At 35.6% G+C, this 23,846-nt stretch overlaps 3 protein-coding genes across 6 annotated transcripts; all 3 read left to right on the plus strand.

Moving 5' to 3' along the window:
- The first annotated feature begins 44 nt into the window (after nt 1–44).
- LOC120190332 lies at nt 45–6,426 on the plus strand. 4 transcript variants are annotated; one of them, XM_039193423.1, is made up of 10 exons: nt 45–150; nt 489–630; nt 759–1,040; nt 1,145–1,292; nt 2,046–2,082; nt 2,170–2,990; nt 3,085–3,326; nt 3,398–3,471; nt 4,223–4,331; nt 5,737–6,426. In XM_039193423.1, exons 1-10 carry the CDS (start codon nt 95–97, stop codon nt 5,776–5,778), a joined length of 1,953 nt encoding a protein of 650 aa, XP_039049354.1. In that variant the 5' UTR covers nt 45–94; the 3' UTR covers nt 5,779–6,426. The 4 variants fall into 4 exon arrangements, with proteins under 4 accessions (XP_039049354.1, XP_039049352.1, XP_039049353.1 ...); XM_039193421.1 differs by having other exon boundaries at nt 2,046–2,990; XM_039193422.1 differs by lacking the exon at nt 5,737–6,426 and adding an exon at nt 4,616–4,791 and having other exon boundaries at nt 2,046–2,990.
- Nucleotides 5,786–8,555, plus strand: LOC120190335. Its single transcript, XM_039193426.1, has 5 exons — nt 5,786–6,215; nt 6,847–7,159; nt 7,308–7,415; nt 7,503–8,128; nt 8,299–8,555. Exons 2-5 carry the CDS (start codon nt 6,907–6,909, stop codon nt 8,305–8,307), a joined length of 996 nt encoding a protein of 331 aa, XP_039049357.1. The 5' UTR covers nt 5,786–6,215; nt 6,847–6,906; the 3' UTR covers nt 8,308–8,555.
- Nucleotides 8,556–10,283: 1,728 nt separating this feature from the next.
- LOC120190334 (glucan endo-1,3-beta-glucosidase 12-like) lies at nt 10,284–12,143 on the plus strand. The gene is made up of 3 exons (XM_039193425.1): nt 10,284–10,436; nt 10,529–11,821; nt 12,015–12,143. The coding sequence occupies exons 1-3, from the start codon at nt 10,379–10,381 to the stop codon at nt 12,065–12,067; spliced, it is 1,404 nt and encodes a 467-aa protein (XP_039049356.1). The 5' UTR covers nt 10,284–10,378; the 3' UTR covers nt 12,068–12,143.
- Nucleotides 12,144–23,846: the final 11,703 nt, after the last annotated feature.

Below are 23,846 nucleotides of genomic sequence, written 5' to 3' on the forward strand. Positions count from 1 at the left end.
TTTTGGCTATTAATGATATTTTTAAAAAATCGTATATGATAATTCTTAAGCTGTGGTTCGCTGCAATTTGAAATCAAAACAGAGCTTAATTTTGATGGGGAAACACGATGAAGGACGCTCCGTTTTTCCTCTAACAAGTCTCCAGATCGGGTATTCTTTATTTATTTTTTTACTTTTATTATCTGTATGCTTAACCTGAATAGGGTTTCAGTAAGTTGACTATGTTCATGGACTCGAATTGAGTGTCGTATACAGATGCATGCTGGAGACGGTATATATATCCCCTATCCCCAAAATTCCCCAAGTTTTTCCTATATGTTGAGATCATATTCCGATGCTCTTTTTTCGAAATTTGTTTTTTATTATTAGAAAAAAAAGTCGGTTAACAACTGCTTTAGGGAAAATATCAGAATCAGAGAGCTATTTGCCAGTTTTTTTTTAGTTTTTGGTATTATATGATTTTTTTTTTGTCTAATGTCTGATTGCAGCGACTTGCAGTCTTATCTTTCGGATCTTAGCCTTTTCTTGTCCCTTGGAAGTAATAAACTCTACATTTTGGTGGACAACCGGCCATGGCTCAGGGACTTAGATTCACGTCCAGCTCACTTGTGGCAATTGATGGTTACCAAGGTTGTTGAAAACATCTTTTTGTTTTTTAATCTTTTGAATGTATCTACTCTTTTTTTCCCTAAAAAAAGGTTAGTTGTAAGAAGATTATAATGAATTTAAGTAATCTTATATCTATTGACCTTTTTCAGTCCAGGTTGTCTCCATTTGCTAACACCAAAGGTCGTAGGGAAAGAAAGGATGGAAAAGAAGCTTCTTCCAAATCAAATGCTAAAGATGCCAAGAAGTTTGAAAGATGGTTCTCTTTGATTGATGCTGCAATGTTGTCTAAAAAGAGGATTTTGCTACCTGTTAAGAAGCTGAGAACCTCTTCTCTTCTTAGCAGTGAGCTGCATCAGACATTGTATGGCTTCATTGTATTTGAAGTTTCATGTTCCAATGTTCGAGGTCTTAACTACTTGAATGAACTTCAGGTATTTGTTCTTGTATGTGCTCAGTATAAGTACATATATTTATATATTTGTTTTTGGTTCACCCTCAAGGTCTTCGTGTTCGGAACTTTTCTTCTGATTTTCAGACCGATACCTCTCTAGCCATAGAGGCTAAATTCATGCGAAGATGGGAATTTGACAGCATTGATCAAGCAGCAAATTGTATATCTTCATGGTTCTCTGGAACATTAGTGGAGCAGCGGTGTCTGATGGAATACCTGAATTTGACAACTGGTATGTTTTTCCGTAATATTTCTTTATGATTCTTGAGTTGAACTGGGTTACCTGTTATGAAGTTAGAAATTTCAAACTAGAGATGCATGTTCGCAAGAACATTATAGTGTTCTTAATAGTAAAGAATACTTGGTCACTTTATGTCTGAAGTCTATAAATAATTTAAAAATTACAATAAAGATAGACTGTTCAATGTGTATTTTGATAATTTTATGACTAGTCAAATTCTATGTTTTCGGTAATATTAGCTCATAACTTCTCTTCTTTGCTCTACTTCATTCTCTGTTCGCTGTCAAGGTGAAAGAGAGTTTACTCATTCGTTCTCATTAGCTTCCCTATCATTTACTATGCCCTGTTCCCTTTGAACACAAAAATATATTGTTAATACCCAAAAATCCTAGCTGTTATGAGTTATACAAGGGGTAGACCTAGCACCAATATTAGGGAAACTAAAACGGAAGTTGAACCAGTTAGACCTCTGGCTTCCAGTTCTACTGTTGGACTTGCTGGTTCAATATGGATATTTTAATCTCACTTATATTGTTGAATGAGTGGTTATCCTTCTACATGTGGTAAAGTCACTTATATTGTTCAAAAAGTGTGGTTAGATTCCAGATGATGTCCACTGCATGCCAATTTTTCTGTTTACCAAATGAAAACCATTAGCAGTCTAACCATTTTCTCTCTATTTCCTCTCTGTCAATACAATAAATTTGCTGTGCTGATATAGTATTTAATCTGGATGATTTTTAGGAGATGTCTTCTTTGATGCTGAACAAGATTTTCCAAGGTCGATCCCTTTGAATGGCGATGAATATATCTGTGATAGTTACAGCATTGAGGAAAACTTCCTCCATGATCATGGTGGCAATTTCAGGGTGTACCCTGCAACCATGGACTGCGAAACTTTTGAGCCACACACTCCTCCTACTGGGCCTTATAAGCGAAGGAAAGTAACTAGGGCAATTAGTATTGGAGGTGAAGTTGATGTCTATTGTGAGGAACGCCGAGAGCTAGCCGGAAACTTATTCGGCAACTCTAACGAAATCGCAGTCGAAGCTACAGAGTATCAGGATGTTCTTATTTTGTTTAGATTTGATGATAGAGATCTCCCATTTAAATTAAAGCAAATAATAATGCCTGATCTGAGGTTACTTCGTTTACTAGAAGCGGGTCTTCCATCTTGGGTCATCTTCCTTCAATCATATCCTGGCTTCTGCCATATCTATCGCCCATGGATGTGTCCTCTCGCTAGAGCTTTATATGTTTTGATTTCAATCATTACTGTTTTAATAGGATTTTATGATTTATACAAAAATGTCCCTGTTCTTAAAGCAACTGCTTCTCGTTTATGTGGGCCCCTTTTTCATTGGATAGAAACCTGGGAGATGGTGTCAAGGATCAAGTACTTGGGAACTATGTTATTTCTACATAACTTTCAGAAGGCTGTTGAGTGGTTTTTGACGATTACAAGTGCTATTCGATCATTTTTCTCTTTTCTTTATTTGCCATTGGCAGAACCATTTATGGGGTTGTGGGACTTCCTTTTGCCAATTTGGAATATGTTCAGTGAACTATTGGAAAGCTTATTTTCAGCCATATGGATTGTGATTAGTTCTCTATGCAGTCTAGTGGAGACTCTCATAGAGGTTCTACTGATGCCTATGTGGTTTATTGGCTCAGTTCTCTGGAACATGGGTAAGTCATCAGATCGTTCCGTTAGCTATTTCCTTATTTAAGGGCTTGGATTTAATATATTAATTTTGTTCCTTCTTATTTCATGCTACCACAGTGACTTCTGCCTTTTATCCTATATTTTGGGTTCTTTGGGAAATACTATATGCCCCGATACGCCTGCTCCTTTTCTTAGCCAGTATTGTGGTTTCTGTATGTGGCTTCATCTTTGAATTGGTTGGAGGTATATGGAGGTCATTAAGTAGCATAATTCGACTTGCTTCAGCTTCTGAAGCTACAGTAACAAGCACATTCGAGGTCTCCATATGGCGTTCACTCTGGAATGACCTTTTTTCCCAGGTTTGAAGACATCTACGTAACTTGATAAATAATTTATGTTTATTATACTTAATTTTTCTCTCTTTTTTCAGGTTTTTCGTGCTGTCAGAAGTATATTAAATGGATTTGTTGCCTTCTTCACAGCTTGCAATAGACATCGCCTAAGGTTATCACATTTTTTTAATTTATCTCAATCTAATTTATACCATATAATTAGTTTCCTCACTTTTAGATTTAACTAGAGAACGAGGTAATTGCTTCCATACGCTATGCTGTTAGATATTAAGCTTGAAGTATTGCCCAGTTTCCTCCAATTACCGATCCATTTCTGAGATGGTGTTTTTCATCATTCCTACTTTAACTCATTAGATGGAGTGTTCTCCATTACATACACCCACGCATCCATACTTTTTATGACCATTAGTTCTTCATTACATACCTTGGGTTCAATTATGATGAGAATGAAAATATAATTTTTCAAATTTCCACCATAGAATAAATTTGTTATCGCCCTAAAAATTGCTTTGCAATCTTCCCATGTCATTAGCAAATAAACTTTAGAGTTCCATATCATATGGGTTATATATCAATATGGATATATTATTCTCTGATTAATTTCACCATATGATTGTGATGATATAACATTCCACACTATTCATTTCTGAGTTATTTGGGATAATTCTCTTTTGATTGCTCACAAAATTTTGACTCCTTTTCAATACCCTGCTAGCTCGAAGCAACGATCCAATCATTACACTCGAGACTTGTTGTATTTTCTGCAAAAGGACCCATTCTTTTCTATATAATGTCATTTTTAAGGCTTACTACTTGCGTCTCTTTTTTTAACCATATCCTGTTTGAACTAAGCTCAAGTCTATGTCCTTGACATGACCATGTTGGTTCTATGTTATATACAGCATTTACAATCACGTACAAGATGTCATTCAAAGACACTTTGGTGGAGTCCCTGGATCACAAACCTCAGATCCTAGACGAAGCAAATCAACACACGGAAATCAATATCAAGTAAGCAAGTATATAGCTGATCTTTATTTAGGATCTTTATTTAGTATGTACTTCTCATTTCCATATACTAGTTGCATCATATGGCTGACATGAACCCTATGTTACCTTGACTCGAGTGTCTGATTCCTATGTCCAATTATGTTTGATATGGGTACTTAAGGAATAAAAAAATGAAGAGTCATGGTAACATTGCATGAATCTTTTACTTGCTACTGATGCTAATGCTAAGCTGAAATAAACCCTCTTGTAGGTGTAACATCTTAAGTAGTGTTTTTTTATCACAGATTTTTGCAGTGAAGAGTAAGGAGAAGAGTCCATAGTAGAAATTGTAGTCCTCCGACTCTGTCGTTGAGTTCGAACTATGCAAGAATGTATCCTTGTTCTTGTCCAGTTTGATCTACTAGTATTGATGCAAAAATCTTTTAACAGGCAGTTCATAATAAAAAAAAACAAACCAAAATAGTAATCTATATAGGACACAAAGGAATAGGTTGACTTTTAGAGATAATTTCATTCTTTTATTCCTTTTGTGTATTCATTCTCCATGTTTAGCTTTTGGCGAATGTATATTATGTAAAGTTGGTTTGTATATTTATGTGAAAATAAAAAAAAGTTTGGAAATTTATCATGTTTTATCGAGAGATGATAAATGTTATTTTTTTATGACTTTGGTTCATGCTGTTTGTTGTAGTGTTCAGTAATATGCTAATGTATATGATTTCGTAACCTATGTTTAGATTTTTGTAAATTGGAAAACAACTTCGTTCATGGGAAAGTTTTTTTTCTTTTTCTTTTATTGTGATATATAGAAGTTAAACATGATGAATGTCTCAAGTAAAATTGAAAAGAAAAACTATAATGGGAATGAAAATTAATTAATAGAATAATCTGATTTTCAAATAATTAAAATATAAAAGTTGAACATTATGAATGTTTCAATTACTTATTTTAAAATTTAAATAATAATTTAATTCACTTTCCATCACTTCATCAGAGTTTTACTAATCTGTTTCTTAAATAATAGAATTGGGAGAAATAACTGAAATGGGATGTTGAGAATTTGTTTCGTAAATAAGATGTTAAGAAAGACGACGTTTTATCATTTGTATGTTTTCTCAAAAACTCTAAATATTTTCCCACATCTTCTTGTTTACTTTATAGTATAACAAACACCCTAATTGAAAAAAGAATAAAATTTTCATCGCCACCCTGCTTGAGCCATTCTTCTTTTTATGCATTATCCTAAAAAATTGTCAAAAATAATGCATATGCCTTTTTTTTTTAAAGGACATAATGCATATACCAAATACACTGTTTGGTTTGGGTACTTTACTTCTCACATAAGTTTGAGGCTTTTATAAACCGTCAGCTGAATTTGAAGATGATCTAAAACTGAAAATGGCAGCTGAATCTGAAAGACGTGACCGAGGAGGAGATCAGGGTCTAAGCTCAATTGTAACAGTATCCACACCTCCACCATCATCAAGACTATCTGAAAGAAAGCTCAAAGACAAATGCTTTAGGTGCGGGAAGCAAGGTCACTGGGCACAAGATTGCCCTTCCACTACCCCAACGAAGAATGCTCCGTCTCACCCCTCCACTCCTCCGCCGGACGTCCACCACTTCCCCGTGCTGCGTTGCCATTGCGGCGTCGCTTGCACGCTTTGTGTTTCCCGCCGCGACGTCAGTTTTGGCAGAAGGTATTATGCTCGCAACTGCGACTGCGGTCCTGACAGGGGGAGCTGGTCGGGAAGGAATTTTTACAAATGGTGCGAGGATGTCAAGGCACCTCTTTGCAGGTGCGGCGCCGGAGCCTGCACGATCAATTTCCAGGAAGACAGCTACGGGAACTATGTTAAGTACTATACTTGCCGTATCAGAACGGTATGTTCATTTCTCTCGTTCTTTCCCTCCATTTTGGAGACTGGGTGGGCTTGATCTGTTTAAAATTTTCATTCTTTTTAGATTCGAAGTTCTTTTAATAGAATTGGGTTAATTTTGAAGAACTCCGACAGAAGATCTGGGCATCGAGGATGAATGTCAACTAAACTTATTCTCTTTGTTAGAAATGAAGAAATTTAAGTGCTTTTTTTTTTTTGTTCTTGGGTGATGAACTTTTTTCTCTTTCCCCTATATTTATACCGACAATTAAACTTCATTGTTCTGTCATATGCTTGGGAATGGAATTTTGGATTTCTGGAACAAGATTTTTGGCTCTCATGCTTTGATCTTAAGAAATCAGATGATTGTTAAATCGAGATTCTCCATGACTTTCATTCATATAAATGAACATTAATATTAATGCTTAGAAGCTCAGGCATGGCATTTTTAGTTATATTTATCTATTTGAATAATGCTGCTGATCCTCCATGGATTCTCCCATTATATTCGTTGCTCTTTCTTATCAGCAATTCAGCATATTAGGAATGTAAACTGTTTTTATCATATTATTTTGCATTTCCAATTGATAATTGCTGGAACTGTTCACTGGAGTCTAATAATGATTATTACATAGGGGCATGGATCTTGTGGTTTCTTGCTGTTCGAAAGTCTTCCAAGTTTATTGCCAAGGTCTATGGAGATAGATAAAGGACGATCAATATGGAGTCCACAGAATGGGGAGCCACCACACAGTAGGAGTTGCGAGGATCAATGTTCCGTGCCCAGTTCCTCTAACAGAAACATTGTTATTCATGAAGTCAAGACAAGCAATTCTGCAGTAGATAAAGGGCACCGTGTTTCCAGTCCAATGTCTTGGTCTGATATCCGTTCCCGTCAAAAAGAGTTCCAGAATCAGATATCTGCTGCTGGGAATTCATCAAATGGATGTAGGCATCATTGGCAGTGCTTTTTTGTGTGTGTGTGTTTTCAGTTGTTGCTTTATGATGTTATGCATTGCAGCTGTTCATCCTTCATTCGTTGTTTTCACTGTATCTGCTTCTGCAATCATGTAAAAGTTTCCCGTTTTGATGACAGGTAAAGCTCTTCAAGTTATGGGTCGCTGTGTTCATGGGTGGGTTGGAAGGCTTGCTTTCCCTCCTCCTCGGGTCTTTGCAGATCCTCCACTTCCGCATTTCTTCCGCTGTAAGTATGATTATAGACATGAATTATATTGTTTCATCAAAACCACTAGTTATAAATTAAAACTCTAGTTTTTTACTTTTTCAACAGGCCAACTACCTTTGTTTGATCCAATATTAGTTTCTGAATATACCAATATATCTGTTAGTGGAAGTTCAAGTATAATCCCTCATGCTTATTCAAATGCCGAAGTTGATGAAGAATCACAAAATGTGCTCAGGCATGATACTCAACTGCTGGTTGCTCCTTTAGGGACTTCAAGCCGAAAAAGATCGTTTGCTTCTATGCAAGATGGTGTAGACAATCCGATATGGAAGGAAGTTGGAAAGCATCTGCCGAAAGACCTCAGTCTTTTGGTGTCAATGGAGTCATCTAATCATAATACCATATTTCTGACAGCGAATGATACTTTTAATGCTTTGGCTAGTCCGTTGATCGAGTGCGAACCTTCTGCCGAGTGTTCAATGAAATCGAATCAGTTCAATCAGCAGGAGCCAACCATCCAGCAAAATATTGAGTCAGTCCCTCAATTGGCTTCTCATTTCAAGGAAATGCTTCATCAAATTGGGGAACTTGAAACTTTTCTTCTAAATGTTGCCAAGGATTTGGGGCAGTCAATGAGAAGTTTGCAGGTTACGCATCAAGAGCTGACAAAAGCTTTGAAACTTCTAGATGCCAAGGTAGAGCAGTGCATGGCGGGTACAGCGGTAGACGAGGTAAGAATTCACCTTAATATCTCTGTTACTTGGACTTGCATACGAGTGCTGTTTATAGATATGTATTCGACACCGGTTTTTTTTTCTTTTTTAAGTTCTTACATGTATATGGAGAGTACTTACATGCTATTAAAAAACAAAATGAAATTGACAAAGTTTATATGTTCCAGTTCAAGTGAGATTTATATAACAGCAGGAAGGAAGAGGCATAAGATGGTAGAACTTCTTCAATGAATCAGAGTGATGGTAGACAACAATAAAAAGAAGAGCAGAAGCCTGTTTACATTAGAGGACAGAAAATAAAAGATGTATATAGTGCAGTTATATCTTGTCATCGGTGAGATTCTAAATTTTAACCAACTAATTATTTATCATTAAATTATGTACATGTTTTTAGTTAATACAAACTATGGTCGGCTGGTTTGAATCCCAAGCTTTATTTATTGAACCATTGATTTGATCTCTTTCATTGCCTGAGGAGCTGTGTTAGGCAGTTGCTATGTACTCTGGATTGGCTCCGTCTTTCTTGGAGCTATCTTACATACAATAAAATCTCTATAAATTAATACTCGATAAATTAATAATCTCACTAAAATAGTAATTTTAGAGGCACCTAATACCATAGTTCCATGCGATGAGTAGTCGTCCCTCACACATGCCCCAAAGTTGTTCTTGCTAGAACTAGCTATCCATTCATCGTTTGAGTCGCAGATCACACCCCTAATAGATCCAGGTCCACTTATAGGTGCTACCCCACCAGTAATTAATTAAAACCATTAATTTTCTGCATATCTAAGGTCTTGACTTAGAATATGTTTAAATGATATTAAATTATTTACCACTTAAACCTACCTCGTTTAATATTTTGAATATTTTTACATAATTAGATTTATATCCTTTAAATAATTCAAATATATTAGTATCTTCAAAATACATCATTAAATTTTTAACACCAAACCACAATTAATTTTTACTAGAGTATAATTTCAGATTTCATATAATATTTCTAAAGGATAATTGACACGTTTAATATAACAATTAAATATATTTACAAACTTCTATAAACCCTAAACGAGGATAAAAAATTTCTTTAACTTTTTTAATATTTAATGAATTCACTACTTATGTATTAATCTTAATTTTCTTTAATTTAAAATTCAATTTGGACTAGTAAACTAGCATGAATTCCTAGACGTTGATAGCTTCTGCCCAACGTCGACCAAAAAAACACACAGCTAAAAGTGATCCTGCTCATCAAAATATGAACGTTAAAAATAGCATGAATTCCTTTAAATATGAACGTTAGCACACTTTTTACTACTTTCACATATTTAGATTTGGTTTCACTCCGAGAAATGAACAATTTTTAGATTTTAGGGTAAATTTCATAAATAGTCAATAAACTTTTACAATATTTTCACCTTAGTCATTGGAATTGAAATTCTTTCATTAGAATTACCATCTTTATTAGTAGAAAATTAAAGAAAATACATGGCTCGAAGGGAGATCAAATTTCAGTCATTTGGGAAATAAATGCAACACCTAATCACCGGACTAAACAAAAAAATATATTATGTTTTTATAAAAATAATATTTAGATTAAATTGTGATAGATAAATTAGTTTTATTTACTTTATAAAAAATATTAATCATAATATTAAATTTTAATCTTATTTGTAAAAACATAACTAATTTATTATTTTTTCCAGTGATTAAATCTGATCTCTTTTGTTTATTCTTAATTTTCACCAATAAGATGACGATGTCATTATCTTATTAGAAGGTATTAATTTATTAAGGAAAATGATATGTAGACCTATTGACCTAGTTATCATTGACATAAGCATACTATGTTCAAATGATCGAACCGAAATTTTTTTCAAACAACGATGACTTTAACTACTTTTTTTTATTTTGATGATCAAAATGTAAGTTTGCTAAAAGTTTAGTTACCATGAGTGTAGTTTGCCCTAGCTTTGACGTCCAACGTTCAAGAATTCCAGGAATCAATGTCCGACCATATTATTAATATAGTTTGGGCAGCAAAAAGTACCATTATATAGAACGGTCGAAAACAAGTGGGGCCACGTGGCCATTGTTCTTTTGGCTCTTTTATAGTCCCTGATTAGCCGAGTGGGCTGATCGTGATCTCTGTAGACTCTGCCTCTCGTCTCCTTCCTTGAAGAGATTGAAAACCCCATCACTTCATCACTCTCATTGCTTCGGTTCAATCAGAAGTAGAGCAGAGCAATGGGTTGTTCTTTGTTTTCTTTCTTGCTTTTATTCACTGCTGTTTTCACTCTTGCAGGTAACCTACTTTCTGGGGTATTTTTTTCCCATTCTTTGAATATTGTTTTTGTTCTTAAGATCATACATTCGTTCTTTTTTGACATTTTCCAGATTGTGGTTCGATTGGAGTAAACTATGGAAGAATAGCCAACAATCTTCCTTCAGCAACTAAAGTCGTGGCACTACTGGAATCCCAAGGTCTAAACCGTGTCAAAGTTTACGACACTGATCCGGCCGTCCTCCGTGCCTTATCCGGATCCAGAATCAAAGTCACCGTCGACCTTCCCAACGAACAGCTCTTCGCTGCGGCCAAAAGCGCTTCATTCGCAACCTCATGGGTTCAACGGAACGTCGCCGCTTATTACCCTCGCACTCGAATCGAAGCCATTGCCGTCGGTAACGAGGTGTTCGTGGATCCTCACAATACCACCAAGCTCCTCGTACCCGCCATGAAAAATGTCCACAAAGCTTTGGTTAAGCTTATGCTTCACTCGGAGATCAAAGTCTCTTCCCCTATTGCTCTTTCCGCTCTCCATAATTCTTACCCATCTTCCGCCGGATCTTTCCGACCCGAACTCGTTGAGTCCGTTTTTAAGCCCATGCTTGAATTCCTCCGCGAAACCGGGTCTTTCCTTATGGTCAATGCTTACCCGTTTTTCGCTTACGAGTCAAACACCGACGTCATCTCGTTGGACTACGCTTTGTTCAGGGAGAATCCGGGTGTGGTGGATCCAGGTAACGGGTTGAGGTATTTTAGTCTTTTCGATGCTCAAATCGACGCCGTTTTCGCGGCGATGTCCGCTCTCAAATTTGATGATATTGACTTGGTGGTGACGGAGACGGGTTGGCCGTCGAAGGGAGACGAGAATGAAATCGGCGCGAGCATCCAAAACGCCGCAGCTTATAATGGGAATCTGGTCCGTCGGATCTTGTCCGGCGGTGGGACCCCTTTGAGACCCAAGGCGGATCTCACCGTTTATCTGTTTGCTCTTTTCAACGAGAACAAGAAGGTTGGGCCTACATCGGAAAGGAATTACGGGCTGTTTTACCCGAGCAAGGAAAAAGTTTATGATATCCCTTTCACGGAAGAAGGGTTGAAGGACTACCGGGACAGGAGGTCGCCGGTCGCTCCCGTCAGCGGTGGAGGACGGAGCAGGACGGGGAAGACGTGGTGCGTTGCGAATGGTGAAGCGGGGAAGGAGAAGCTGCAGGTAGGTCTAGATTACGCATGTGGGGAAGGAGGCGCTGATTGCCATGCGATCCAGCCGGGATCCACGTGCTACAATCCTAACACCATTGAAGCCCATGCATCGTTCGCGTTCAACAGCTATTACCAAAAGAAAGGGCGGCAGACGGGGAGTTGTGATTTTGGCGGGGCGGCCCACGTCGTCACTCAGCCACCCAGTGCGTATTCTAGCATGAAACCCTTCTCTCTTTATATTCTTTTATTAAATATTTCGGTGCTTAAAAGCTATTTTAAGGTGCATGTTAATGACGTGGTAAGTTGGGGTTGCTAACATGCACCATCAAAGTGATTAATTGTGGAGAATAATCATTTTAGTTTTATGTAATCATGTGTTATGTTATTTTTTTGCAGAGCACGGGGACTGCAAATTTACCAGTGGATCAACACAAAAAGGACCAAATTGATTTGGAAGAGATTAGTTGTAATGTTTTTGTGTGTTTTCTTTTTTTGGGGGGAATATTGTGTAATTTATTTAGTTGGAATTTACAGAATATTTAGACTATTTCTTTTGTGTATGTTTGGATTGCACCACTAACTTATAATTTCTTACAGTTATTTAGTAAAATATGATATTAAATACATATATTTGTTACACTAAATATTTGTTTAACATAAGTCACATATCTTTTCGACTACATTCAATTACTGCCATTTCTCTACCTCTAGTGCTCAATTTGTGTTTAGGATATACCAAGAAGTCAAACATCAGTCAAGACTCGTGAATAGGGAGAATTTTATGTTAGGGGCAAAATTTTAAAATTTTAGGAATTGATAAATTTATAAAATTATAAGAGAAAAAAAATAGATTTTTAATAGAAAATATTAGGAATTCCCTCGATCAATCCCTGCCCGTCAAAACATTAGGAAAGAAAATGCCCACATTTTAACCCAATACCTTGACCAACAATGGCTAAAATATGGTATTCAGACGTAAATTTGTAGGATTATTGGGAACTCGGCAATTAGGATCCTAATTAAGTAGGAAAATGTACAACATTTGCAATGCCCTCGTTTCAACAATAATAATAAAACAAAAATTGGATGATAAAAAATTAATTTTTTAAATAACATTTATAATTTATAATTTAATATAAAATAAATTCAATTAAAAGAATCAACTTTATATAATTTTTAAAATGATAAATTACACGTTTTGTGCCTAAACTATTACTTTTGTTCCGCTTTGAGAACCAAATTGTCAACACACATTTTTCGTCCTACTAGGATTCAAACTCCTAAAAATAGGATAGAATTTTAGGATTCAAACTCCTAAAAATAGGATAAAATTTTGCTAGGATTCAAACTCCTAAAAATAGGATAGAGTTCTACTATTATTTAAATTCCTAAAGATATGATCCACAAGCACTATAAATAGCCATTGTAACTCACGATTGACAGAGGATTTACACACAAAACACATAGGAAAACACGGAAAATACAAAGGCAAAGTTATTGTAAACGATTCGAAAAGGAAATAAAAGGTAGCATCTTTTTTTTACATTAGTTCGTTCATTTCTCGCATGTGCACGTTATTTTTCTTGAGATTTGGTTCGAATAACCCAAAACGTGGGTTGCGCCGATGACTAAAAAAGGGTGGGATTTTGAAGTTTCGAACCTAGATCCACCCCCGAGGCGTGTTCATTTTTTAAAAATATTTAATTCTCCCCCCTAAATCATTTTTTCCTACTTTATTATTCTTGTTATATATGCATATTACTTTCTATTAATTTTATTATATATGTATATATGTTTTTTATTAGTGTTATTATATATATATATATATATATATATATATATTTCCTATTTTGCATGTATATACGTATATTACTTTTGATTTTCTTTTTTTATTATTATTATTTTACTTATATATATATATGCTTTTACTTTTTTATATTTTACTCATTTATTTATCTATTTTATATTTATCCTATATTTTATGTTTTTATATTCTTTTACTTGTTTTATTTATTTATTTGTATTATCATTTATTTTTATTTAGTTGATTGTTGTGCATATATTAGTGTTATTGTTTTTTATTTTATATATTCTATTCATTTTATATTTACTTTATTTCTTACTTAATCTCCTTATTTTATTTGTTTTACTTTATTTATCATTTATTCATCTCTTCTAACCCATATTTTGACTTTTAAAGGGCATATTTGTAAATCCATCAAAGGTAAGTAATTTTGGATCATTATTTTATCTTTTAATTTAACTTGTTATTTTTCTTAATTAAGACAACTGGAAATTACGTAGTACCGAAAGGGCGGTTCAAGGGTGCTAATCCTTCCTTGACCGTAACCGACTCCCGAGCCCGACATATTTCTGGTAAGACGCAGATCATGTAAGAAATAGGGTATCCGATCAACCCATTTATCTTTAAATAAATGATCGGTGGCGACTCCAATCCACATTTTTCAAGTCGAAGCCCAATTCCGGGGCCCAACCGAAAGACGGTTGCGACAGCTTGGCAACTCCGCTGGGGACACATGTAAGTGAGTCAGGCTAAGGTAATTTCCAATTGTCTTTTTAACGAAAAGGGTAAGTTTAAATTTTAAGGTAACATTTCGATCCTTATTGCTTACTTTTGATTATATTTTCGAAATAAATAGTTGTACTGACCGTTTTTTAATGATTTCAGCCCTTAAAGATTTTTCATCTAAAGGCTCTATACCCGAGCTCCGAACCCTATTTAAGTGGGGGTGAAAGCGACGCCTTCGTGTGAATTTATTCTCCGTATGGGCCTAGCAAGTAACCTTCGGGATTCATATACCTTATGCCTTCGTGTGAATTTATTCTCCGTATGGGCATAAGGGAATGTTTCCTCTCGAGTTTAACTTAGTCCACACAAGCCTGTAATGGGTTTAGGACTAAGGGTCTGGCAAGCCCAAGGGGGCACCAGCAAGGAGAACTCGGGTACCATTTTTTAGCACCTAAACCGGGAGACCATGGAGAATTAGAGCCCACCCCAAAATCTCATTCCAAACCCTAGGCTGCTTTGTTTCCTGCTTTAGTTTCTGTTCAAAGCATGTGAACTAGACAAATATGCGGTTAGGATTTGTTTGAAAGTAGTATGCGGGATAGAGATCATGTCCGGGTAGGAATAATAATCATGTGGGGTAGATATCATGTGGGGTAGGACTTTCATTTTTATGATCTTTTTTTATTATTTTTTCACCTCACTAACTCTTTTCATCTTTATTTTATTTTATTTTATTTTATTTTATTTTATTTTCATCACTTGCATCATAAAAGAGGTCATTGATCCACTAAAACGTGTTTGTTAAAACTCGAATAATCTGAATCCATGGACAAAGGTGTTGTAATACAAGAGATTAAAAACCCCGAGGTACGACTATGGTCCGAGAAGACTCAGAAGGAAAATGGAGATAGTCTTCAAGGAAGCTATGTGTCAGAGCTAGTTAGCTACGCCTCTATCAGTTTAAAACAAAATAATGTGCAAGAACTTCGAGACATATGAGATAGTTGGAAGAATGATCGGAAACAGAAGTTCAATCAGCGGTATGGTGACATTGCACTTTTGCTTCATGTTAAGACCAATGAGCCCTTAATCAGAGTCTTGGTTCAATTTTGGAACCTGGGATACAGTTGCTTCACTTTTAACCAGGAGGACATGGTACCTACCATCGAGGAGTATACTACACTATTGCACTGTGAAAGCATTAAACTGGAGCGAGCCTACATCAAACACATCAAGAGTCAGCCTTTCAAGAACGGACTGGCTAAGATTGCAGGAGTTGATGAAAAATGGGTGACTGACCGACTCCGAAACAAAGGTAACGGGCAAGACTATAGACCTTTTTGCACTAGGTCTGTATGGCTTGATCATCTTTCTGAAGGTTTTAGGATGCATTGACGCAGCCGTGGTGAAACTGTTTGAGCAACTTCCGAAACACCGACCATCTCAGCCGAGACCTTTTGGTCTCTCAACCATTGCCGAAGAGCTGGCGGAGGTAGATTCATTGGATGTGTTCAGTTCCTTCAAGTCTGGATTCACATCCACTTCTAGAAGACTAATGGGGTTGCCTACTGTAAATTTAACACTACGTATTCACCTTTGAGAGAGTTCATCACCATGACAGGATATGAAGGCGCTTCAAAAGAGAAATGGATGAAAGTCTTCACTCATCTACATGACCGGGATATTACCTGGAGAGCCCCCTGGTTGTTCCTCAGTGATGTTCTTTTCAAGTATGGGAATTCTGATACTATGACCCTATTTGGACTTTGAGGTGCAGTTGGGTATACTCCGTTGTTGGCACTTAGACAGTATGGGGCACATCAGTTTGTCCCAGCAACATATGGATTATCTATATCAGAGTTTATGTATCACGATGACAGTTATAAGAAGATGATCAAAGAAGCAGTCGAGTCATGGAAGAAAGTATCTCGGATGGATGTCTAGAAGATTTAGTCCGAACATACCTTTTATTGTTTTTATGTCTCTTACAAGATAAAACATTTTTGTCTGAATAAGGATTATTTATGATAATGGACACTTTTCTGGATCAATGCCTCGAACATTTCATGCATTCTTGCATTTTGCATTTTCGCCTTTTTGCATTTTCATCTACATTTTAAGCATTTTCACAAACATGAAATTAAGTCGTGAAGGGCTCGATGAAGCGAATTTAACCACATGGAAGCAAGATTGTAATAGTAGGAGCCTGATCAGCTGATTGTAGGACAAAGCTTGCCAGGATGATCTAAGAAAAGAATCCCCATATCCTTAGGGCCACGATGCTGAAGCTGCTAGCTGTTACCACGTACGAAGCACCAAACATTCCTCTGAAACCTGTAAGGCGCTTGCCGAAGAAGGGGGCATGGCATATACCATTTGCACTTAGAGGATTGTTTTGTTTGAACACGTCTTTGATCTTTCGCTTAATCTGTTAAATGATTGAATTTATGCTACTTTCTAAGGTAGAGCAATTGAACAAATTTTAATCTTTAGTTCTTCGAATATTAAATGAATTAAGGATTCTTTTAATTCTTCAAGAATTATAGATTTTTGACATATGACAAGATTAGACCTTTCTTATCATGTCTCAAACCCCAAAATGAAATACCTTGATCATTACTAAAAATACCAAATTTTGACATACCTTCCCTTTGAAATTCTTGAACATTGTCTTTATCTTTTTGATACACCCATACCTTTCTTTGAGTCAAATAAAGTCACACCATTGTCTTTTTAGACTCACAATTGACATTTTAATACCCAAGGCATTGAGTTGTTCATTTGAACATGAGCATTCTTCTAAGACACAATTTGGGGCATCTCGCCGGGAGCCTGAACATTGAGATATGTTGGGAGCAAGGAGCAAAAAAAACAATTCATTCGAAATAATTCTATCACACATTAACTACACTGTTTTCATGTGAAGAAAATTAATCCTGAAAATCTATCCCCCTGGGGATACCTCTTCTGTGAGGACTTCCATATATGAAATGATGAACGGCTTTCTTTCTTTATCCCTTTACAACAGGAGAAAAATATATATCCCTTGTGTCCCCTTTTGAGCCTGTAGTATTTTTCTTCTGATTCAACCCTAACCAAGGATCACCCTCCACATTGGGGGGCAAGGTAGAAGAAATCTGCTCACATGAGTGAAGACATCAATCAAAAGGAGACACCAAAAGGTGGACCAAATGGCAAGTGCGAAGATCCAATCAAGAACAAAAAAGAAAAGAAGCAAAAAAGCAAAAAAAAAACAAAGAAAAAAGAGAAACAAGAACAAAAGGAAAAAAAAGCAAAAATCAAAAAGAAAAAGGGACAAAAAGCACATGCAAAGATTCCCTAAAGACAAATGGCACATCAAGCTTCAAACTATGAGATTGATCAGGCACAATCATTCCCGAATCTCTGAATCACTTCACTCGAAGATCATGGAACGTCCAGAGAAAATCCAGAGAAACACATATGAGCAGATCCAAATTGAGCAAGACAGAATTGAAGGCATCAGAATGAATTGATCCTTGGTTCAACACCCTGAAACACTTGTTTGGGCCTATTTATCCTTTTCTTTCATAACCATGAGCCTTGGCCTACATTACGTGCCTTAAAAGTCCCTTCTAATCATACATGGATTTCTAAACAGAAGAGACTATCTTCAGATTTCATCCCGCCCATCGGGATTAATCTTTGTTTGCAAAAAAACAATGTAATTAATGCATGGTAGAAAAAATAACAAAGGGGGGTTCAAGACGTAAATCCTGAATAACGTCTTGAAACCAAAGGAGGGTTCGAGTTGAAAACCTGAAAAGGCGGCTCGAATATAAAAATTGTGCAACTGAGGCGATCACGTAAATTTCTTGATAAGGCATCGCACAATCCGAGTATGACAACAAAGGTTGGGAGTCAGGGAACACTTCCAGCAGAGGAGCATGCAAGCTACCCCATCAATCTTTTGAGCATCCAATGTCAAACCTTTGAGCATCAAATGCCAAACCTTTGACCAAACACAATAACCTGAGACTTTTTATCCTTTCCTTACTTGACTATCTCCCAAAGATAGCTTGGATCTTGGCAGTTGTCAAATAGCTATAATTTATTGAAGGATTAACATTGTAATTAATTCTTTGATATCCGATGAACTCTAGTTTTATGATTCGTCTCAATTGTAAAACCGTGATAGGGGCAATATTTTTAAAACTTGAGATTAAACATTTTTTGAAACTCTTTTAATTGATATTTTCATGACTTTGAAAAAAAAGAAAGAAAAACATTTTTTTCAAACAAGACAGTCTCTCTAGAGTGGATCTTGGTAAATGGCATGTGACTCTCAAACACAAAGCTCATGCTTAGAATCAATGATGAAGCAAGAAATGAGGAACATTTGGGGTATCTTTGAAGATTCAACATCAAATATTGGGGCATTTTTGGATATTGAGGCATCTTTGGGGATTCAACATCCTAATATGAATTATCAGACCTTTTTCAGGAGATAAAATATAACCAATTCATGTTACATGCATCTTATGCATACATTTTAGAGCGTCATATCTATTATTTTCTTTCCACGTACATAATTTTTACAGCTTTAGAGTCAAGTTCGACTTCAAGACGAAGGATACTCGATTCAAAAGCACCTTTACAGATTGATGTCGGTTGCTTAGCTCAGCAGCAAGAAGCTACACTTTAACCAACTCGATAGATAGAAAGATCGACATTCATTTTCAGATTCGACATTTCCAATATAAATTCTGTCTCGCTTGAGACAGTCTCATTTAATGCAGATGATTATCTCACTTGAGATTGTTTTTTTAAAACAGACTTTGTCTCACTTGGGACTGTTTTACTCGAAAGAAGATTTATTTCACTCATGATTGTTTTTCTTAAAACAAGATTTGTCTCGCTTGAGACAGTTTCCCTTGAAATAAATTTTGTCTCTCTTGAGACAGTTTCCCTTAAAACAAAATATTTGAATATGTTTTCTTTGAAACAAATTCCGTCTCCCTGAGACAGTTTCTTTTGGAACTAAGTTTTGTCTCTCTTGAGACAGTTTCTCTTGAAACAATTTTCGTCTATCTTGAGACAGTTTCCCTTGAAACAAAACCTTTGAATTTATTTCCCCTAAAACAAATTTTGTCTCCTTTGAGACTGTTACTCTTGAAACACAAAATCTTCAAATTTATTTCCCTTAAAACATAATTTTGTTTCCCTTGAGACCGTTTCTCATGAAACAACAGATATCTTTGAGATCGTTTCCCTTGAAACGAATTCTATCTCTTTCAAGACAACTTCTTTTGAAGCATCATCTGAACCGTTACACTCAGCTCAGGCACATACTTGAGATGGTCGAGAAGCATTTCTCAAATCAAAAATAGAATGTGCACATCAGATTTGAACATTTGAAGAATTCAAGATCAGGGATCAAAATTTGAAGATTCAATAATCAAGATTCCAGACAGGCAACTGGAGATCGAGATTTCTCTCCAGAGCCCCAAGATAACATATGTTGCATATGCATTTTAGGCACACCTAAGAGCATTGCATCCATAGCATCACATATATGCATAACTTTTTCAGGTTTTAGCTAGAGTCAATTTCAACTTCGCGGCGAAGGATATTGAACTCAAAGCGACACGATTTGCTCGAGAGTGGATTTCAACTTCACGACGAAGTATATCTAGCTCGAAGACAAACTTCACAATAAAGGGGCCATCTGCGATTTCAACTCCACGAAGGAGGATATCGTGGCACTCGAGGCAACATAAGTTCAACTTCACAACGAAGGGACGGCTGGTTGTCAACAAACAACTTCTCAATTTCAGAGTCAATTTCAACTTCACAACGAAGGATATTGGACTCCATACAACGCAAGTTCAACTTCACGACGAAGGGACCGCTACCTGTCAACAACAACTTCTCAATTTCAGAGCCAATTTCAACTTCACAATGAAGGATATTGGACTTCAGACAACGCAAGTTCAACTTCATGACGAAGGGACAGCTGCTTGTCAACAACAACTTCTCAATTTCAGAGCCAATTTCAACTTCACAACGAAGGATATTGGACTCCAGACAACGCAAGTTCAACTTCACGACGAAGGGACCGCTGCTTGTCAACAACAACTTCTCAATTTCATAGCCAATTTCAACTTCACAACGAAGGATATTGGACTTCAGACAACGCAAGTTCAACTTCACGACGAAGGGACCGCTGCTTGTCAACAACAACTTCCCAATCTCAGAGCCAATTTCAACTTCACAACGAAGGATATTGGACTCCAGACAATGCAAGTTCAACTTCACGACGAAGGGACCGCTGCTTGTCAACAACAACTTCCCAATCTAAGAGCCAATTTCAACTTCACAACGAAGGATATTGGACTCCAGACAACGCAAGTTCAACTTCACGATGAAGGGACCGCTGCTTGTCAATAAAATTTCATTCAGATTCAATTTCAACTTCACAACGAAGGATATTGGACTCGAGACAACATAAGTTCAACTTCACAACGAAGGGACGGCTGGTTGTCAACAAACAATTTCCCGGTTCCAGAACCAATTTCAACTTCACGACGGAGGATATTGGACTTGGAACAATGCTACTTACTTGGAATTCAACTTCACGACGAAGGATATCCAACTCAAAGAAGGATTATCTGCCATCAAAATTGTCGAGTTCGACTCCATTCAGCTCGATGACACATCAATCGCACTACTTTCCGGTTGCAGTCGAGGTTTTCAAGTCGAGAAGAGGACCTGGGTTAGCCGTGCCTTAGTGATAAGCAACCATTTTCAAACAGCATAGCTTAAGTCAAGAAAAAGCTATCTGTCAATGAAGATTTCTGAGTTTGATTCCGATCCAAGGTCTTTAAACCGAGAAGAAGACCGAAGGGTAACGGGAAGCCACGTGCCGATTCAAATTCCAAACTACGGCTTTAATTTCATATCATTTCAAGATGAACTCGACTTCACGATGGAGGAGTCATCCGTAACTCAATTCGACAGGGAGTTATTGAAACATCAGAGTTAATTTTCAACTCCACTGAACGAAAAGTGTGTCTTTTAATCTTTGCCCTATCCCCGTTACACGACTATGGGCAAAGAGGGGCAGCTGTCAACACACATTTTTCGTCCTACTAGGATTCAAACTCCTAAAAATAGGATAGAATTTTAGGATTCAAACTCCTAAAAATAGGATAAAATTTTGCTAGGATTCAAACTCCTAAAAATAGGATAGAGTTCTACTATTATTTAAATTCCTAAAGATAGGATCCACAAGCACTATAAATAGCCATTGTAACTCACGATTGACAGAGGATTTACACACAAAACACATAGGAAAACACGGAAAATACAAAGGCAAAGTTATTGCAAACGATTCGAAAAGGAAATAAAAGGTAGCATCTTTTTTTTACATTGGTTCGTTCATTTCTCGCATGTGCACGTTATTTTTCTTGAGATTTGGTTCGAATAACCCAAAACGTGGGTTGCGCCGATGACTAAAAAAGGGTGGGATTTTGAAGTTTCGAACCTAGATCCACCCCCGAGGCGTGTTCATTTTTTAAAAATATTTAATTCTCCCCCCTAAATCATTTTTTCCTACTTTATTATTCTTGTTATATATGCATATTACTTTCTATTAATTTTATTATATATGTATATATGTTTTTTATTAGTGTTATTATATATATATATATATATATATTTCCTATTTTGCATGTATATATACGTATATTACTTTTGATTTTCTTTTTTTTATTATTATTTTACTTATATATATATATGCTTTTACTTTTTTATATATTTTACTCATTTATTTATCTATTTTTATATTTATCCTATATTTTATGTTTTTATATTCTTTTACTTGTTTTATTTATTTATTTGTATTATCATTTATTTTTATTTAGTTGATTGTTGTGCATATATTAGTGTTATTGTTTTTTATTTTATATATTCTATTCATTTTATATTTACTTTATTTCTTACTTAATCTCCTTATTTTATTTGTTTTACTTTATTTATCATTTATTCATCTCTTCTAACCCATATTTTGACTTTTAAAGGGCATATTTGTAAATCCATCAAAGGTAAGTAATTTTGGATCATTATTTTATCTTTTAATTTAACTTGTTATTTTTCTTAATTAAGACAACTGGAAATTACGTAGTACCGAAAGGGCGGTTCAAGGGTGCTAATCCTTCCTTGACCGTAACCGACTCCCGAGCCCGACATATTTCTGGTAAGACGCAGATCATGTAAGAAATAGGGTATCCGATCAACCCATTTATCTTTAAATAAATGATCGGTGGCGACTCCAATCCACATTTTTCAAGTCGAAGCCCAATTCCGGGGCCCAACCGAAAGACGGTTGCGACACAAATTATAGGAGAAGAAAATAGATTTTCAATAGAAAATATTAGGAATCCCCTCGATCCATCCCTGCCCGTAAAAACATTAGGAAAGAAAATGCCCACATTTTAACCCAATACCTTGACCAACAATGGCTAAAATATGGTATTCATAGGTAAATTTGTAGGATTATTGGGAACTCGGCACTTAGGATCCTAATTAAGTAGGAAAATGTACAACATTTGCAATGCCCTCGTTTCAACAATAATAATAAAACAAAAATTGGATGATAAAAAATTAATTTTTTAAATAACATTTATAATTTAAAATTTAATATAAAATAAATTCAATTAAAAGAATCAACTTTATATAATTTTTAAAATGGTAAATTACACATTTTGTGCCTAAACTATTACTTTTGTTCCGCTTTGAGAACCAAACTTTAGTTTTTTTAAATCATACCTAACGTTTAGTTTAAGTTTCAATTTGGTATCTCACCGTTTAAAACTTAATGTTGATATTGATGTGTTACCGTAATGTAATGGTACGTCATCATTGATTTTTTTTTTAAATACCACATCAGAAGTTCTATTATTTTTCTAACGGCGGAATACCAAATTAAAATATAAACTAAACGTTAGGTATGATTCTGAAAAAATAAAGTTTGAGTATCATAAAGAACAAAAATAATAGTTTATGTACTAAATGTGTAATTTATCCTTTTTAAAATATATGCTTTAAATTAATTGATTTAAGAAATAAAAACAAAAGAAAATAAAGATGTGCAAATTCAAAGGCATAAAACAATGCAACGATGAGAAAGACATGGGGTGTGTAACACCCCAACCCGTATCCGACTCGAATATGAGTTAGAGATGTCATATTGACTTTTAAAAACGATATTCTTACAAAATATCAAATCATTTGAATTCTTTTTAAGAAAATACGATTATATAATGTTAAATTGTGTTTGTTATAAAAATTTGAGGCAAAAATGTATTTATGAACAGTAAAATACGGTATGAACAGTACAATGAACAGTGATGAACAATACTGTGAACAGTGAAATATTTCGAATATAATTTGTGTATCGATGCACTGCTACAGCAACTTTCGTAAAAATACGTATAAACTCGTAAAAATCTAAGCTTTCATCCGTATAAAATTTATCAATTACATATACGCATTTAAAACATTACAAAACTTAATCGTATGATTTTTCAAAATCAATTAGAACATATTGAATTTAATCCTTTATTTACATGCCAACCACTTTCCTTATTACAAAATACATATATACATTTCTTTTCTGATCTGATCTGATCTTTGGAAAGGAGAAACTGACATGTCTT

The sequence above is a fragment of the Hibiscus syriacus genome, unplaced genomic scaffold (assembly GCF_006381635.1).
Source record: "Hibiscus syriacus cultivar Baekdansim isolate YM2019G1 unplaced genomic scaffold, ASM638163v2 tig00116962_pilon, whole genome shotgun sequence".
In the NCBI taxonomy this organism is placed as follows: domain Eukaryota; kingdom Viridiplantae; phylum Streptophyta; class Magnoliopsida; order Malvales; family Malvaceae; genus Hibiscus; species Hibiscus syriacus.